This window comes from Ceratosolen solmsi, unplaced genomic scaffold (assembly GCF_000503995.2).
Source record: "Ceratosolen solmsi marchali unplaced genomic scaffold, CerSol_1.0 scaffold2, whole genome shotgun sequence".
Classification (NCBI taxonomy): Eukaryota; Metazoa; Arthropoda; class Insecta; order Hymenoptera; family Agaonidae; genus Ceratosolen; species Ceratosolen solmsi.
This window is the reverse complement of record NW_011948422.1, coordinates 3858961-3878313: the sequence shown is the minus strand read 5'-3', so window position 1 is coordinate 3878313 and position 19353 is coordinate 3858961. Positions and strand designations below refer to the sequence as shown.

The window sequence follows — 19353 nt, the reverse complement described above, 5'->3', positions numbered from 1 at the left end:
AAAAATATATATATATATATATATATATATATATATATATATATATATATATGTAAATAAATAAAAACGTTGACTCGAAGTTATTTGAACATAATACTTTTAATAGTAATTCTTTTTATCATTATGTATAAGATTGTTAAATTTATAGACAATGGAAACGTGCTATGGCATTTGATCTCCGTCTTTCGGATTTGTAAATTGTGATCCCTTAAGAACCTTAGATTACAATATTTTTTTTTTACTGCAGACTTTGTATACCTGCACGCGCGCACACACATACGCACTTACATTTATACATATTTACGTATAAAATGAGTTGTTATAAAGTTACACGATTTTTTTTTTTTTTTTTGTATTTTCTCCTATTCGGATTTTTTAAATTTTTCTAACGTCCACGCGTTAATATAGACAAATTAAAAAAAGTCATTTATAATTTATACCACTTGCGAATAATAAAATAAAATAAAGGTTTTCATTTTTAACAAAATTAAATTTTAACTATATTTTGAAGGGGGAAATAAATAAAAAATTCACCTTACAGATACCAAACAAATATAAAATAAAGAATATATATATAATTATGTATATTTTTTATTTGATATTAAAAACGTTAAATTGAATTGCTCATAATATTACTGAAAATTGAAAATATATCGATATATAAATGTTTATAAATAATAGGACTCTGAATTCAAAATAGTATTTATGGATAATAAATTTAAACATATATAATAAAAAAAGAAAAATATATAATAATTATTTTAATGAGGCCGCTGAATAAAAGTATTAATATTAATGCAAAGATAGCGAGCGAGTGAGTTAGGGAATGAGTGAGTGAGCAAGAGAGCGAGTGACGAGTGAGCGAGTAAGCTAGTGAGCTTGTGAATGAGCGGGAATGAGTGAGCGTGAGTGAGTAAACGAGCGCGCGCGCGCGCGTGTGGAAATTCAATCTTATCGAATATGAAATGAAATGCATTTAAGTCAATACATTAACGCCCATTTAATACGATGAATAATTAAATGAGTAATAAATAATTCAGTATTGATGCAATATTTTATATCATGATTTACTTGTTAAAATTTTGCCGTATATAAAATAAAATAATAACAAAATTATAGTAACGTAATCTGAAAAATTCATAAAATCTGCTTCTTACACATAAATAAAAAATAAAAAATCAATTGCCAACTATTATGTCGAGATAAGAAAATTAAAATTAAAGGTAAAACCATAATACAAGTTAAAACAACTCGTCTTACGAACTTATTTGGACTTTAATAAGCGATATTGAGAACAAATTGTTGAATAGAGTCTTTTGTTTGTTTGTTTGTTTTGTTTTGTTTTTTTTTTGTTTTTGTTTTGTTTATGTTGGAACTTTTCATTTCGTTATGTATTTCAGCACCAAGCTATATTACGAAATTTTTGGCGCTTATTTTTTGCTTAAATTTAAGGACGTCGATCAAGATTTCATGCACGTCGTCAATTGTCACTGTGGCAAAAAGTAAATACATCTAATACGTGATTTTAAGTCCATCACGCTTTATATCTCTCTAGCGCACTTCATTACGAATGCGCATCGCATACATAATTATTATGTGTCAACTGCGTGACGCTTCTACAATGCGAACAACAAGTTGATTAATCGAAATGACGCTAATTCGTGGATTATACAAATTCACCCTGTAATCGATACGACGAACGTTCGTTCATATATAATGGCTTCGCATAGGTAAAATAAAATTTTTAAAAGAAAAACAGGATAATAGAAGGAGTGAAAAAAAGAAAATGATAAAATAAGAAGAAATAAAGGAAGGAAAGAAAATCACGAACTGCCGTATCGGATTATTCCGCTTAACATCCATACCTATTCACTCATTCTATTTATTTTGCTTTTTTTCATTATTAAAATATCGTTTTATAAATTAAATACGCTTTTTATATTTTTTATCGTTTTTATAACAGCGCAATACATAGGTTATTCAGATTTCTCTCGCATTACACCTTCCAGTTCATATATATATATATATATATATATATATATATATATATATATATATATATAAATGCATATACATATATATGAGCATTATATCGCTATTATACATTTATATGGTCGTTTTATAACTGCCACACTTTACATGCGACTTAAGAGATACTTGTGTATAAAAATTAATCTACGAAAGTTCCCAACTTGTCTTGTGATTGTCGAGCTGGAAAAGAGCTTGCGATTAAACATATGCTTGACATATCCATATTTTCCCTCAATCAACATCCGACACACGCGAGTTAAGATTTACTTACCTCAACAATTAATTTACGCCTTATTTATTTTTCTATAAAATGCTGTTGCTTATGCTGCTACGTACAAGTTTTATGAAAAGTATGATAATTTTTGAAAATGTTACAGATTAATAGCGAGCATTCAACGCTTGAGTCGTAAAAATTCTTTTGCCCCCAAAAAATGTACAATCAGCCTGACATAATTTGGCTGCTATCATCTGGTATGCAATTGTCATCTTAGCAATGGATAAGGAAACCTATTAAGCAATGGAAATTATCAACAATTCGGCCTATCCGAGCGCCCGGATTTCCATGCCGATCTTTATTACGTTATATTAAAAAATTTATAGTCGATATAATATGTACTTGTTTGCTTGCCCGAACTAATTCCACCTACTAAAGACACTTGTGCAGATCCCTCTCTCTCTCTCTCTCTCTCTCTCTCTCACGCACACGCACACGCACACGCACACGCACACGCACACGCACACGCACACGCACACGCACACGCACACGCACACACACTATACATCATCCGAGGCATTTAGCGCGCAAAGCTTTTTCGCGCAAAGCTCTCCGCGCTTCTCCACCTCCATCGTGTTTGCATCGATCCTCTTCGGTAGCCTTAGTCTTCAACTGAATAAACAATATTAATATCGACAGTCCCTCGTTAAATTGTCTCTTAATCGCGCGGGAGAGAGAGCCAAAATAATATCCCACGCTACGGTGCCTCGATTGAAAATCGCTTCGCCGCCTCATCGCTACATCATCTCTTTGGCGTTTTTCCGCACGCGCGCGCGCACACACATATCCCCTTCTGTCCTCGATTCTTCCTTTAATTCTTAAGTACGTTGTCGTTTAGTAGCCGTAGCAGTAGCAGTAGTAGTAACAGTAGCAGTAAACAGTAGCAATAGTAGTAACAGTAGCAGTAAAGAGTAGCAATAGCGGTACTAGTCGCAGTCGTCGTCGTTCTCACCTAAACGCTCCAAACTCTCCCCCGACCGCTAAATAATAATAGTTACGCCTGTACATAAACAGTCTTGATGAAACGTCGCGCGTTACCGACGAGACGGGAAACGCGATCGTTGAGACACGCTTCCGTTACAGCCGTCCAAGAAGAGAGAAGAAAATAGTTTCGATCCTCGTTCGATACACGTATCTCTCCTCCCCTTATAATCTTCAACACCAGCTTTCGCTCTCGCGATCCCCGACGCCTTCGCTCTCCTCGTCGCTCGGCTCCTCGCCGTACATGTCGGCAAGTTTGCGGAACCTCGGCCCAAAGTTCGACAGATAGTTGAACTTGAGATCGCCGTCGTCCGTGCAAGAGGCCAACGAGGATAACGAGCCGTTCGAGTTGCCCTCGCCCTCGTACGCGTAGTGGCGTACGTCGTCGAAGGGATTGGTGTCGGGGTCCTTGTCGCAGCACTCTTTTCTGCCGTCGAGGAAGCCGCAGATGTCGGGTACCTCTTCAGTTTCTGCAAACAAAAACAAATTTATGATTTTTTTTTTTTTTTTTTTTTTTTTTTTTTATCTTTTGTTTTTTCTTTAATATATCATTTCGGATTTAATGTTTCGCGATGACGCGAGCCAATGTTACGAAAATTCATTTGAATAATAAATAAATTTGAATAAACTTTTGCACGGCGCCACTCGCTACCTTGGCTCTTCCGCCTATATTCGCAACTTTAAAGGGGATGCAAATTTTTCAATTTAATTCACTCGAAGTGAAAATATTAATGGAAACATAATGCGTTCGCAGGAGGAAAAGCTAATAATTTCTTGATTTGACGTCTGCCGGCTGGTGCGAGTGCAGCTGTTATCGCGAGTGTAAGTGTGAGCGAAAAATCACAATGTACGCGTTAACAACGTGCGCGGATGATTATGCTCATTCGGCAAACGGAGCTCGAACGTTTATTCGAAAAGTGGACGGTTAATGTGTGATAGCTAGGCGCAGTAATAGGAATGGAGAATAAGACTTGGCTGTCGCGACTGTACGAGCAACAGAGTTAGAAGTTTACTCGAAACGTTAGTGTGGCCTTACTTGCTTCGAAGTACAGATTGGAGCGATTGTATCAAGAGTACGTGTAAGGGAAATGTGGAAAAGTATGAGAAAGCATGGGAGATATCGAGGAATGAAAGATATGCAGTATTTAAGGAATTAAAATCATATCGAGTTTATTCGAAATTTATTTAAACGAATGAGCGTCGTTCGTCGAAAGGCCTTAGTTACGATATATTATTAATGGTGCGGGGCAAGTGAATAAGGTACGTCGTCAAAAATACTCGTCGATACTGTTATTTCGATTATGGCGTTCGTATCTATTCGACAAAGCTCGCATATACCCCCCCCCCCCACCCCCCCACCCCCCACCCACCCATTAAATACATTGAGGTATTTTCCTCGGTATTAGCCGAAATGCGTTTCATAAAATAAAAATGAAATTACCTCTTCCTTGGAGACTGGCTGCGTTAATCTTCATATCGTTCGGTGGATCGTACATGGCCCTAAGAACATTGAGGTCGTAGCCCGTATCGACTTCACCACCTCCCTCATCCTCATAATTTATGATATTCTCCCTAATGTCATCCATATCTTTGTAGAGATCGTCGGTTTTACGTCTGTGTACGACAACGGCCAGGAGAAGAATGAGTAGAATTGTAATACAAACGAGGATGGCAACGAGGAAATTCGTATCAATGCCGAAGGACACGGCCTTTGCCATGCCATGACTACAGCCTGGATCCGCGTTCATCGACAATGATGGCATTCCCAAATTATACGTCTAAATAAATAAATGAATAGGTAAGTAATGGGTACGAGCAATCTCGCTTATGTGTTATGCATTGGAATTATCGTTTTATTCGGCAAACGCTATTAAGGAAAATAAGAAGCGATTAATCATGATGAGCGGCAAAATTTGTTTGTCGCTTAACGAAATGCCAATTATAATTAATTATATAAAGTAAGGGGAATTACCATGGATGATTTGCTTATTCGATTAAAAAGGGTAGGAAAATTATTCCCAATAACGCGTACGTGAAATTTTACTTATAATAGATTAAACATAAAATGTACATACATTTCCGTTGATGGTCATGTTTCGAATGCAACCAACAAATCGTGTTTCGGTTGGAACGTGCTGCCAATTAAATTTCTCTCCCAATTTGGCCAAATTGCTTATTGAACCTCCTATTTGCAGCGGACTATTCACATTAAGGAATTCGCTAGTGCCAATAGGTGCTTTCAATCTCATGCAACTTGATAATCCGCAATTATCAACTTTCATCTCTATGGACTGGAAGAAAGGAAAAAAAAAAAAAAAAAAGAAAAGAAAATGGCGACATTCATTATTAGCGGTGCGATGCTGATTTTACAGGATAATAATCCTTATTAAAATCAGTTGAATCTATCATTTTGAATATTGTTTTTAATTTGCCCGATACCCCTAATTCGCTAGTATTGCCATTTTATTTGTAATTTATACTAAATTCTGCAGGCATTGTTAAATATTGTAAAAATCTTGATTATGATGTGCGCGTGGGTGTGTTACGTATACTCACAGTTTTCGTCCAATAAACGTCTATTCGATGAGGCTTTCCATCAGCAAGGAACAACTTCTTTTCCTCCACTTCGTTATCTTTGCTTGATTCCGATCTATCTAGCATTATGGTTCCTTGACCGTAATCAACGTACAAAACGGGATTACCATTTTGTAACTCAAGGGACATAAAATCTTGAATCCCTAATTTGGGAAAGTAGCTCATTGGGCCAAAGTAAAATACTAATCCGTCTTTAGCGTGAGGTGTTATTTCCAATCCTGGATGAAAAATTTTGCATTTAAATTATCTATTGAAATATATGACTTTTAGGGTGGGGGTGGGGGTTGGGGCGGAGGGGGGGGGGGAATATTTTAAGGGCGCGCGAAGAAAAATGTCAATTACGTTAAAGCTGGAACGAAGAAAATATTGTGAATCAATTGATTAAACAACGAAAATCAATTACAAGTCTATTCGCAAACTTTAAACAATTTTACATATCAAATAAATCTCATTGAAAATTATTATTTTGTTTTCATGATAAATTTTCAGCAATAAAAAAGCCACGTGTTCGTATCTTATATGCCGTAATATTCATTTTAAACAAAATTTAAATAATATCTGATTATAAATAAATAACAATATTTATTACTAAATAGATATTACGCATGTATTTCAGTTTAATAATAATATTTAAGTATTTCCTAAAGCAGAGGTTCAATTACGAAATGTAGTTTAAAAATTTATAATTCATTGTAAAAAAATAAGGCAATCGATAATATTATGTGTTGGTTAGTTGGTTCGGGTGTGTGTGTGTGCGCGCGCGCGCGCGCTTACAAACGCGAAATTTTGATAAAAGATCAGTAACAAAAAACGAGAGTATAAAATACAAAAAGTAAAAATTGATTCTAAAACATGAAACTATTTAATATCGAATCAATTTTTTTTAATATTTTTTTCATTTTATCAGTACACTAGAAAGATATATTTTAAATATGATTTTATGAAACAACAAACTACAAACACATTTTTATTTCATTTTTTATTTATTTATTTATTTATATTTTTTTTTTTTTTTTTTTTTTGCAATAAGCCATTTACATTCAAATTACCTTAATTATAAAAGATTTAATTTTTAAGTGTTCTATATATATTTGATCATTCACTGTGCATATTTAGTATTCTGCAAATAAATTAGTTTTTGATGCATTAAGTTTTGCTCTCGATTTAAATTATATCCAAAGACTAAATGTTATTTTAAATGGCCATAAATAATATTTCAGGAAAATTAAGAATATTTATAACAATTAAATAACATGAATGGTATTGGGCTTCATATAGTAATTGCAATAGTTATACAAATGCACCAATTAAATGGCATAAATAAATAAATCTACATTATCGCACCTATGGACTCGTTAGAATTTATTTTATTTGAGAAATATCGACTCAAATGTTCATATGATATATGTTGAAGTATTTTTAGTTTCTCGCGTTTAACTGCATTCAATCAATAAAAGGAAAATGCATATTTTAAAACGAACATGATTTTTTTTTTTTTTTTTTTTTTTTTTTTTTTTTTTTATAATACCCTCTAATTTATCTAATAAATAAATCTAATAAATTAATAAAAAAAATTCCTCTTTCAACTATTAAAAATTTCAATGAAAAAAGAATCTTTGTATTTATTAGAAATATTATAGAATATAATAGAATAGAATAATTAGAATTAAGGGGTCGATTAAGTTTATCGAATGTGTATGACAAATACACCATTGACGTATTTTTTTAATGATTTTACAAGAGCGTCAAATGTTGTCAGAGACGATAAAAGCAATAATTACGGTTGCACAATAATACGTTAAATTGTCAAAATAACATTTGTAATTACACGTAATTAAATTGAATTAAAATTATTTTAACGCCACTTAAATATTAAAATAATCTAACTTTATTAATTATAAGCTACAAGCTAGATTATAGAAAAGCGTTATAATTTGTTTACTTTAATAGTACATTGGTAAAATACCATTGCTTTACGAGAGAGTAATTATACAACAGCAATGAATAATAAATCCATTCATTTTAAATAATAATAATGATGAAAATTGAACTTTAGATGGTGGGTAAAAATTTTAACGTAAAATATGAGATTTAAGCGCAATTTTTCGCACAAAATGCGCATGGATTCGGGCGAGCAACGTCGTATCCTGTATTCCCATTAAAAAAAAAAAAAAAAAAAGCCACACATAAAATAAATTCATAACGGTAAATAATAAGGATATTAATTAAAATTAGATTAAAGGTAGATTAGGGCGAAAGCGGCCGACTTGAAACGCACCGATTAAAAAGTATTCCTTTACATGTAAAAGTTTCGCGTATGTCGATTATTAGTCGTAAACGATTCTCAAATACATCAAATCAATAAATCCTTCGTCACTTCGAAATGCATTTTTCTCAAATACCATTGTCCGTCGCTTCACATAAGCTTTACAGTTCTTTAGTTGGCCAGACGTTATCGGTTCGGACACCACACCACGACACACACACACACACACACACACACACACGCGCGCGCGTATAAGGTCGCAGTAACAACGCGTTACAAATATCAACAACAGACATTCGTTAATCGCGTCACCATCACGAATAAAGAAACGAACCTCGTGTGAAAATACCCAGGGGCTTTTTCTTTTTCATTAATACGTCCATTATATGGGCAGTGGCGCTCAAAGTCGATGGGTTGCTTGATTAAGGAAATAAAAAAATCCAATGTTTCTCTACTACTCACCCAAATGAGAGTCATCGCAGGCTTGACCCGGTGGGGGCATAATGGCGTATCCGTCCCCGTGGAAGCCAATGGCCAGGACCTCGCACCGTGGACCCTCGAGGCCCGGAGGACACTCGCACCTCGCGCCCAAGGGCGTGCCACCATTCAGGCACTCGATAGGCTCGGCTACGTGGCAGATGCACTGTGGATCCACTACCGCCCTTACGCCAACGAAGGAGCTCGTGTTCGTATAGACGACGTAGGGCATCGAGCTGATGTTGAGGAAGCTCCTGCATGAATTGTTGCAGTGGACCTGTGGATAATTCATAGTAGCGTGTTTGTCTAATCTTGTGTTTGTGGGTTTATGTGTGTGACAGACAGAGGGGGAGGAGGGGGGGGAGAGGATAAAAGTTGTTAAGGGTAAGGGGATCGTACGCTGCACTGTTTAGTTTTGGGAAATTTAATTATCCTGTGGTGAGGCTGGAGGGTGAATGTGGGCGAAGAATTTGGAATACTTTTTTCAGGAATTTTAAGAATCCTCGCAATAAAATCAGCACCACTACAATGTAGTGATGTGCAATTCCAAGAGTTAATTAACAAGAGGATGGCCGCTAAGCTGCATACATTTAAAATGTCCATAATTTATTAAAAGCAAGATAATGTAAATTGTTTGTCTCTCTCTCTCTCTCTCTCTCTCTCTCTCTCTCGATCTCGCTCTCTCGATCTCGCTCTCTCCCCTCGCCCTAAATCCTCGTGAAAATAGAAATATGTCACTCTTGTTAGGGCTCGTTTGCATATCTCTGTACGTATCAGTTAATTACGCACTAACATTGTTGGAGAAATAGTTTTTTTTTACCAACAATCCAAACACTGCATTGAAAATATTCATTTACCCACTTTTCGTTTAAACGCGAAGAGAACGGACGATTTAAGCAATAATATCTAGAGAAGAACATTGGTAAAGCCGTTTTCAAGAACATTTAACTTTTAACTTTTCAATTATTTTTATTGGCAAGCAAACCGCGATTTAATGGCCGAATAAGTATAAAAATATTCTCCTCTCCCTCTCTCGAAATGTATCGCAATGATACTGGATATCAAATTTTATGAAAATCGGTCTACTGCTAGAAGCGTTACGTTGAGGGACATCGAGTACACGTCTGCACATATTTTTACGCATTTTCGCATTTTTATGGGACATCTTAATATTTATGGAATATGGAATATGAGAAGTATTATTAGTATCGTACATTGTAGCCATTTTTAATATCAAACTTCAATAATCCACATAAATTGATTTTAACTTATATTTAATATTTAGAGATACAATATGAAATATATGTGTTGATAAACAAAAAGCTCAAGTGCTTAAATACTCGAATGGTGCTTGCATGATTGCATAATTGCATAATTGGAGAAATAAGAGGAATCGAACTGGAGAACTTTGAATTACTAAAACATCGTTCGTACTAAGCCAGCATTTTGCTCACAGGATTATTATCAACGAGGATTTGAATGTTATATTTGCGGATAAATACAGTGCATTCTCATGTGAAAAGTTAGCATGTTACTAGCAAAATTGTACTTATATTCGTTCAATGTATTTAAGCTCTCGAATGTGCTATTATAAAATTTGAAGGGTAATTACAGGAGAGGAAAATGAAAATCGTTTATCCCCAAGATGCTATTGTTATTGAAAAGATAATTCGTAGTGAGATTCATAGAAAGTCGAGAAAAATGTAAGACAAAGGCCATTCGTGCGATTGATTGGTGTCGTCAGTACTTGATATTAAACTCGAATTCTCAATTGAATAACCGAGCGTAGCATCCCCCCCCCCGCCCCGAATAATCGACACGAATGGATCTCGACCATAAATCAACAAATATTCAAGCTCGATATATTTTTGCACGACACACACTGATAGCAAATCAACATATCCGAATAATAATAGATTGCGAAAGCCGATATAGCATCGCATGAAAACACTAAGCTTTATTATCATCTCGAGAGATATGCATTTCAAATTCTAAACTCCATAAGATGGCAGTGTGGATACGATAGGAAATTATAGATAGGTTGAATCAACAGGTAGATGAAGGAGAGGAGGAGAGAGAATGAGGTTAGTCCGCGCGACAACAACAGCTGAAACGAGAATTTCATCTCTCTCTCTCTCTCTCCGTCTCTCTCTCTCTCTCTCTCTCCGTCTCTCTCTCTCTCTCTCTCCGTCTCTCTCCGTCTCTCTCTCTCTCTCTCCCTCTCTCCGTCTCTCTCTCTCTCTCTCTCTGTCTCTCTCTCCTTCTACCGTGCGCACCTTAACATCTATTTACAAACCTTTTCAAACAGGCACTCGTCGATATTTACGAGGAGCACATCCGCACCCATTTCACGCTCGATCATCTCCGATTGCCCGACGACGATCGTATTGAGCTTCTCCGGGGCGTAGTAAGGACTCCCGTGGGCGGAAAAACGCACATCCAGGAGTGATTTATTGTGATGCGGCGAGTGAAGAACTGTGAATACGTCGACGTTCTCGACGGATACGTTGAACATTGAGGAGAGACGCTCCTGCAGAATGTCCTTTTTACTTATGCCGAGCTCGTCCGGAGCGACGAGCTCCTCGGCGTTAATGCCAAGAAAGCGAATCGAGCCGGACTTCACCACCGCCTCCTTCGGTATCTCCTTCACCGTCACGTTAACCGTCGCCTGGGCAAAGTGTTTCGGTATTTCGGCACCTGTTCAACAATAATGATGTTGAGTTAATGATGTTGAGTGATGAAGAGTCATGAAGAGTCGTGAGAGCCCAAGGGCCCGCGCACCCTCGGACCTTCGTCGCGTACAAATGTCACTAGCCAAGCTCAATAGTCTCAATAGTCCAAAGGCAAAAGTTATTTATTTATTTATTTATTTTTTTTTTTTAAACAAAAAAGGTATTCACCGATCACTAATCATAATCGTCCACTTTATCCGCCGATTCACTTACCTTCCTCCGTAACTGTGAACTTGAGCAGGAACGTCCCATTCCTCGTTCCCGACAATAGAGTTATCATCCCGGTGCTCGCGTTAAGTAGAAAGCCATCCTCCGGATTATTCTGATACCATGTGAAGGTTTTGTCGTTGAGATCCCAATCGTCCGGGTCGTCGACGTAAACGCGGCCAATGTCGACGTCGGGCGAGTCGCCGTTGTAATTGTACACGAATATCGCGCTCGAGCCGTCCCTCATCTCGTTATCATTCTTATCGCCGATGATGACGGTGAGCTTGGAGATGCCGGTGAGGGGCAGCTCGCCATGATCGGTAATAGCCACGGGGATGTCATAGCTCTTGCGCTCCTCTCGATCGAAGCGCACCTTTGCGTAGAGCTCGTTGCCCCGTATCTCGAATTTCGTGAGGATGGTCGTGTCGGCCGATACGTCGATACGATAAGTAAACGGCGGCCCGTTGTCCTCGGAATCGTAGTCGCGAGCTTTGAGCTCCGTTATGTTACCCGGCTCTTGGTTCTCGTCCCAAATCACGGGATAGGGCATGTCGAGGAACGGCGCGTTGTCGTTAATGTCCGTAAGCGTAATGTTCACCGACTCGGCGTTTCTCAGGGAGTTCTGGATACCGTCTTCATCTTGGGCAATTACGATTATCTGCGAAAGGACGAGAGTGTTGGAACGATCAATCGATGATGAATATGGCAATTGCAAGATATTGCGAATGATGTCTTATATTAATATATAGTAGGATATTATCTATAACGTAGATTGTTATTAATGTGAGATTAATGTATGTCTTGGACGCTTAAAGTTTATCCGACGAAATTAATTAATGGAAGTAGCGAGGAGGATGATAGCGATTTATAATTTTAGCCGTGGGTTGTTATGCTTTCCACCACTTTCTTTATTTATACACATAAATATCATCGGTTTATATAAAATCTTTGTTTGTTTGTTTGTTTGTTAGGTTTGTGCGTGCGTGCGTGTGTTAAAGGTGTGAATGAAATGAAAACGTATGAAAAAAAAAAAAAAAAAAAAAAAAAAAAAAACAACAACAAATGAAAATCTTTTTTTTTCATTGTCAACGAATGGTAAATTGACACGATTGAATTAATCGAAAGAAATACATTTTTAATCGCTACTGCGCTATCACGATATTTTTACGATAGATTTTTAAGGTTTCGTTTTGCTTACCGTCCATACTGGATAGCCATGTGGAGGATCTCGATCGAGGGGCTTCTTCAGCACCATACAGCCGTCTTTGTTGATTCCAATTAATGGCTGATGCTCGGGTCTCAAAATTGAATAGACTATGTGCTGGTCCACACTCTTGTTCTTAATATCTGGATCGTAAGCAACCACGGTTGTGATGCAACCTAAAACAGTGGTTAATTGAGAAAATTTGCTCATTGGCCGGGGCGACAAAGGACTCAATTCCAGACCCATACAGACCATTATACAATTTCTCCTCTTCGATAACCGGATTCTTATTAAAAGCTTCGAATACCGGCTGATTGTCGTTGACGTTCTCAATGTAGATCATGACCGTGGCGGTGTCATCGTAGATACCATCGAACGCCCTCACCGTCAAATTGTACTGCGTTATCATCTCGTAATCCAAGGGGTGATTGACTCGAATCTTGCCGGTTGTGTTCTCAATGTAAAAGCTGTCGTTATAGTTTCCCGATAGGATGCTATAAGTCACAGGACTTTCCGAGTCCGCGTCGTACGCCTTGACTTCGGTGACGAGGGCGTTAATGTTTGCGTCCTCCGCTATGGAGTTGGCCTGATACACGCGCTGATTGAAGTGCGGAGGATTGTCGTTCTTGTCGGCGATTTCGATGCGAAAATTCTGCTCGCCCTTATTGTGCTCGCCGGTTTTGAATAAAGCACTTGGAGAGTTGTCCGTGGCGATAACTTTCACGGTGTAGGTATTGTCGTCTTCGCGGTCGAAGGTCGTCAGTGTCGTTATGTTGCCCGTGTAGCGATCAATTGTGAAGCGATCCTCGTAATTGCCCAAGGCATACGTGACCTAAGAACAATATTATTCAGGAAACGACCGCTCCGAGAAATCTAAAGTTTAACTTTATATCCTCTATGACTCTTTTATAAAAACTTTCACATCTCATAAAATAGCCCAATTAATTATTTCATCTGCGTTAAGTACAATGTTCTAATTATGAAGTTTGTCGATCGGATCGTTCATCGAGCATTGAATAAACTCTCGGTCTCGCTACTAAAAATTACGTCCTACTTCTCTCGACGTTAAAATTTTTATTCCAACTTTGTTGACGTAGCATTTATTCCTGCACAATGCACTGGCAAGTAAATGACATTTTTGGCACTGTCGTGACAATGTTAATGTTAATAGAGCGAATGATCGGTGTATTGGTCGTAATTTTCAAGAACCTTTTATTCCAACTCGCGTCGAATTATGTCGAACGAGAAGATGAAAAATCAAAGACATTTTACGTAAGTCGAATAATAAAAAGACATAATATGATATGCTATTGTTTTGAGATATATTAATGGGACGTGGATTTGTGTGCGAGTAATTTTGTTGTTCGACTTGGACATTAAAAATTACACTCTTCAACGATTCGTCTTATAGTATCGAGTAATTAGCCAGAAGTTAAACTTCAATGACAAATATTAATCGATTCTTGTAACTGAACGAAAGAATCTCCCTTAATCACGAACAATTGAAAATTATTACATCAATTTTCTTAACTTTATTATTTGACGTAAAAATTTGTAAGTTAATTCATTTAAATATGATAAATCTAATTATGCGTAATGTATATATATACACGCAAATATCGTTAAATTAACCATGACACGGCCTAGTATACGAAAATAATGATCATTCAGTCGGCTAAATTATCGTGAAGAAAAATATTATCCTCGAGTAACTCGGTGGGCGGTGGGTGGAGGGGCGTGAGGGTTGGAGGGGTGTAATGGCACGAACCACCAGCATATCTTATAAATATTTTGTTTAATGCGTCGTGAGAGGCTCGTATTGATTGGAAATCGATTGCCATAAGAACAAATAATAGCCCTCTTGGGTACCTGATTGTGCGCCGACGTGCCGTCCGCGTCGATCGCGCGAACTTGCATAACCGGCGTACCACGGGGCTCGTTCTCCAAGACACTCCCCTTCTTTATCTCCCGGAACACGGGGATGTTGTCATTCACGTCCAATACCTCGATGTATATCATCGTCTCGGCTGCCAATTGATACTTATTCTGGACACGCACAATTAGCGTATACTCGGTGTTGCTCTCGTAATCTAAAGCCTTCGCCAGCTTAATGTCCGCCACATTTTTATTCGATACCAATCTGCAATTCCAGTTTTGAAATTGTTGAAATATATACAATGTATATTCGCGGCGCGGTGACAGCATTCAAATCGTGAATAGCAGTTGTCACCGATTTATTAATAAAACGAACTAAACAAGTATATGAATAAATAAATGAAAATAATAATAATAATAATAATAATAGAAAGAAAAGTAAATATAAAAGATAAAATAAAATAAAATAAGCGCAGGCGAAGCGAGAGAGAGAGAGAGAGAGAGAGAGAGAGAGAGAAGAGAATAAAAGCGAAATAATGTGCAACGATTCGTATTATCAATGAGAATAAAAAATACGATAATTATTTATCGTGACGTAATTGGAATTTTTATTTACAAAGGAAATAGGAAAAGGGAGGGAAATGTAAGGTTAATACTGCAAAAGTTTTAGTCTCTTGGCAACAATCAAACGAATTTAGTTGGCCGTATATTTTTCCGCTTTATCCTTCACGTATCAGTTGTGACAAGAACATTCCAATATTTCCTTTGTATTTAACGAAAATGAAAAAAAAAAAAAAAAACTTGGCTTATCGTTGAAACGTATGTGCGCTAAAAATTGAAATATAAAATAATGCGTGTGTCGTGAATATTGCGATTTTATTAACAAATCATCTTCAATCGCTCCCTCTGACGTTGCACAACTAAATCGTAAGCCTTTTAACGAGTTACTTTGATTGTGTAGTACGAAGGTCTAAAATTTTAATATTTAAAAACTGCGTGAAGAAATTTTTACACCGTTGAAAATTCATGGAAAAAATGCAAGTGTTGAAAGAGCGATATTTTCTCATCACCGCATTTGTTCGGGAAATTTACAATGCGATACTCGACATTACCGACTCGTCATAACATTTCTTAACTAATTTCTTAATTATCATACATTTAATTAGACGAAGCGACGAATGTCAAATAAAAAAAAAAAATAATCTAAAGACAAACTTTCATTAAATATCTACGCTTCATTATTAATTTAGGTGCATTAATTTTAATAACTTACGGCATAACTGAAAAATACTTTCCTCCCTCGAAATTCGACCTCATATTGATGGACTTTTTAAACTAATAAAAAGTAACCTTTTATTTTAAGTGTAAAATCATGTTAATGTAAAAATATATATTTCTACTAATTATTGAAATTTTTAAAGGAATATACTCGAGATATTACTTGATTTCGTTGAAAAATTACAATTAACATAAAATTTTATTCAAATTCCAATTAATCCATAAGAAATTATGACTACAATTTTAAGAATTAAAAGTTTCCTATACGAATGCGAGATAAGGATTTCCATGTGCAAAATGCATTATAATAATAGTATTTGATAATACAGGATTTAAAATTTTATTAAAATGAATTTACGCGTTAAATAATAAGGATGAATTTTATCCTGGCAATTACATTATATTTAAAACAAAATTATATATTATACTGACTTTAAATTTAGTATATAAAGCTCCGCCCAATGTGTAATAACAAATGTAGTTTGATTAATAAAATGAACATGGATTTTAATATTACTCAACTATAAAAAGAATTAAATTAAACAATTTATTGTTGGGACGGTAAGGCAAACGATGAAAATAAACGTAAGCAATTTAAAGATTTTTATTTCACTCAATTTTTTTTTTTTTTTTTTTTTTTTTCGCGATTTTTTCATTTTTTTTCGACGTCAGCCGTCGACAAAACTTTTTTTTTTTTTTTTTTTTTTTTTTTTTTTTGTATTAAAAGTATACCTAAATTTCGAATAATTAAAGATGTTCGTTTAAATCAATTTACGTAATTAGCAAACGGTCGATAAAATTTTTTGAAAAAAAAAAAATAAAATAAATAAAATAAATAATACCATTAATATATTAATGCATTATGTTAATATGCAGATAATAACGGTATTTATTTATTTATCTAATTAAATCTTAACAGAGTCATAATGGCATTCGAATGTTACATTAATTACTTTTTAAACAAAGTCAAAATTATTATCTAAATTTTATATATTGTACGTGGTGAGTAGCCGTTCGTAATTTCATTGAACATGCACTAACGAATATCTTATAAACGAATTAGCTTGATGATAAAAATACTTGAAAATATTGATGTAACAATGGTATTTCATGATATTTAGCATTGTTTAGTTGTTGCGAATATGAAAATTTCATCCCAAATAATGTCATAAAAACATAAAAGAGACTCATAAATTTATTGCTTAAAACTTATCCGTTATAATAATGATAAGAATTTCACTTGAATTTCAATCAATGTGATTCCGTTAAAAATACAAAAGTCCAAAATATTCAATTATTAAATGTCAGTGCAGTAATTTTCCTTACAAATTATTTACAGTGTGCTATTCTCAATTTATTGCTAATTTTGTTATATGGCTTGAAATAATTCTGCATATTGATTTTAAAACTACGATGTCAAGCAAAAAGCTATTGCAACAAACCAAATAAGCAAACAATCTCCGCCATCTTGTCATTAGTTGAACACGTACACGTAAAAGATAGGGAATGGGTGAGTAATTAATACTGTCCTGTCTGTTAAGTAGTTGCGTTAAAGTTATTTTCAATATTTTCCGACAACATAATGTAATAACAGTTAAGTAAAAGAAATTATAAATATGTTAAAGAAGATTCGTGAGAAGGAAATAACGGGGAACGGATTTGATTAATAAAATTAAACTTATCGAGGAAGGAGTTTCGGAGAAAGACTTTTACTAAATATAGTAATTCGCACTTTTCTTCTTTTTTTTTTTTTTATGAAAAATCGATGTCAGCGAGTAAATTTTTCTTTTCATAAATTTTATTCGAGCTTAACGTTACGCTTGATTTTGAGATCAAATTTCTCATCATGAAAAATCTTTGTTACTTTCATTGTCATCTGATAATTCAATCATCAAGACGATCATTCCACGCGTGAATATCGATATATCGACGCTTAACGTAATCTAATACAACGACTATACTCTCTCGCTCTAAAAGTTAATCTTTAACCGTTCTCATAACGTACGTTGCTATTATTACACGAAGTTTGGTCGTACGTCGGTAGGTAAGAAGAGAGATAAGAACGAAGGGGATGGAGCTATTGCCGAAAAGCGGCATCGCTTAAAAGTGAAAGAAAGTGTAATGCAAATAAGAGAATCGTGTCGTCGCGCGTACCTGAAAGTGTTTTCCTTGTTGGTTTGCTCGGTTCTTCCTGTAACGAGCTCGAAAAGAAAATAGTCGGGACTTTCATCGATGTTTGACTGGGCTTCGAGACGGGCGATGCTCGCCTCGTAATCGCTGAAGTTCTCCTTGAGTCTGATTGGCTCCAAAGGGCTGACTGTAAAGGTCGGGGCCTTTTTGTGCGACTCCACGACCCGAATATCGAGGTCGATGGGGTTGTAACGAGGATAGTCACCCTGATCTCTCGCCATTGCCGTCATACTAAACTTGTAGCCAGGACTTTTCTGTAAGATGAGGATGCCCGCGTGTCGGCAAACAATTAGTATGCGAAATTTTTTTGTTTTTTTTTTTTTTTTTCCATCAAGGAACAATTTTTGGGTATATCAAAAAAAGTAGAGTTACCGCCACCACGGCATGATGAATTCTTTGTCAATCTTCATGCCGCGAATCGCTAATAATCATACAAAATTGCATTTCAGCTGAAAATCAAGCATTCCTTGCAGCTTACAAATGCAAGTGTAAACGAAACAAATATGGTGAAATAATAAACTTTCGTGATAAATTGATTTTTCTCTCACATTTATATATTTCGGAGCTATTCGTTATTGTTTTCTTTTTTCTACGTACCAATCACAGACATCATTATTATTCTAAATAAGTTATTTCATAAGACGTGTGCATTCGCGTTCTATGCAACTAAAACATCTATAACGGATGATAGACTTTTTTTTTTTTTTTTTTTTTTTTTTTTTTTTTTAATGACTCAGTTTTGTAAATTTTAAATTAGTAATTATAAAGATTGAGTGATTTAAAGTTCAAAAGTTTGATAAACCGTTGTCATTTCTTTTTTCTTTCTAAATGATTTTATTAAAATTAATTTTTACATTTACTACTTTTTACGATGAAAGAACTAATGCAGTAATATGAAAATTAAATCATTTTATCGTAATTTTGAAAGTTTTTTTTTTTTTTTTTCTCTATTATAACATGAACAAAGTTAAAATTTCTAACTAACTTACTTAAAAATCAATAATTAGCTCGAAGAAATCTGATTTTTTGCATCTTTTCATTTAAATACTTCTGGCGGCTGTCTTATATCTTCTTCATTGTTAAAATGGAACGTATTTGACGGGAAAGAATATCATTTATAACGCGTATGGATTTTCTATACTTTGCTTTAAACCTTCATTGACGTATCGTTTGCATATCAAAAAGGAGCTTCGATTTTAATAAATCTAAAAATGGTTTTTCCAGTAGTCTTCTTCTTAAATTG

General features: G+C 35.3%; 1 protein-coding gene across 1 annotated transcript in view; it reads right to left on the bottom strand.

The window, feature by feature from the left end:
• Positions 1–3258: 3258 nt before the first annotated feature.
• Positions 3259–19353, bottom strand: part of shg (DE-cadherin) — a 28040-nt gene continuing 11945 nt past the window's right edge. Inside the window, exons 5-15 of the mRNA XM_011499345.1 lie at positions 18075–18364; positions 14637–14907; positions 13020–13599; positions 12762–12943; positions 11570–12221; positions 10921–11321; positions 8610–8901; positions 5843–6099; positions 5362–5577; positions 4728–5064; positions 3259–3756 (exon numbers count right to left, since the gene is read on the bottom strand). Coding sequence (XP_011497647.1) covers positions 3461–3756; positions 4728–5064; positions 5362–5577; positions 5843–6099; positions 8610–8901; positions 10921–11321; positions 11570–12221; positions 12762–12943; positions 13020–13599; positions 14637–14907; positions 18075–18364 — 3774 coding nt within the window. The 3' untranslated portion in view covers positions 3259–3460. The remainder of the gene's footprint in view (positions 3757–4727; positions 5065–5361; positions 5578–5842; positions 6100–8609; positions 8902–10920; positions 11322–11569; positions 12222–12761; positions 12944–13019; positions 13600–14636; positions 14908–18074; positions 18365–19353) is intronic.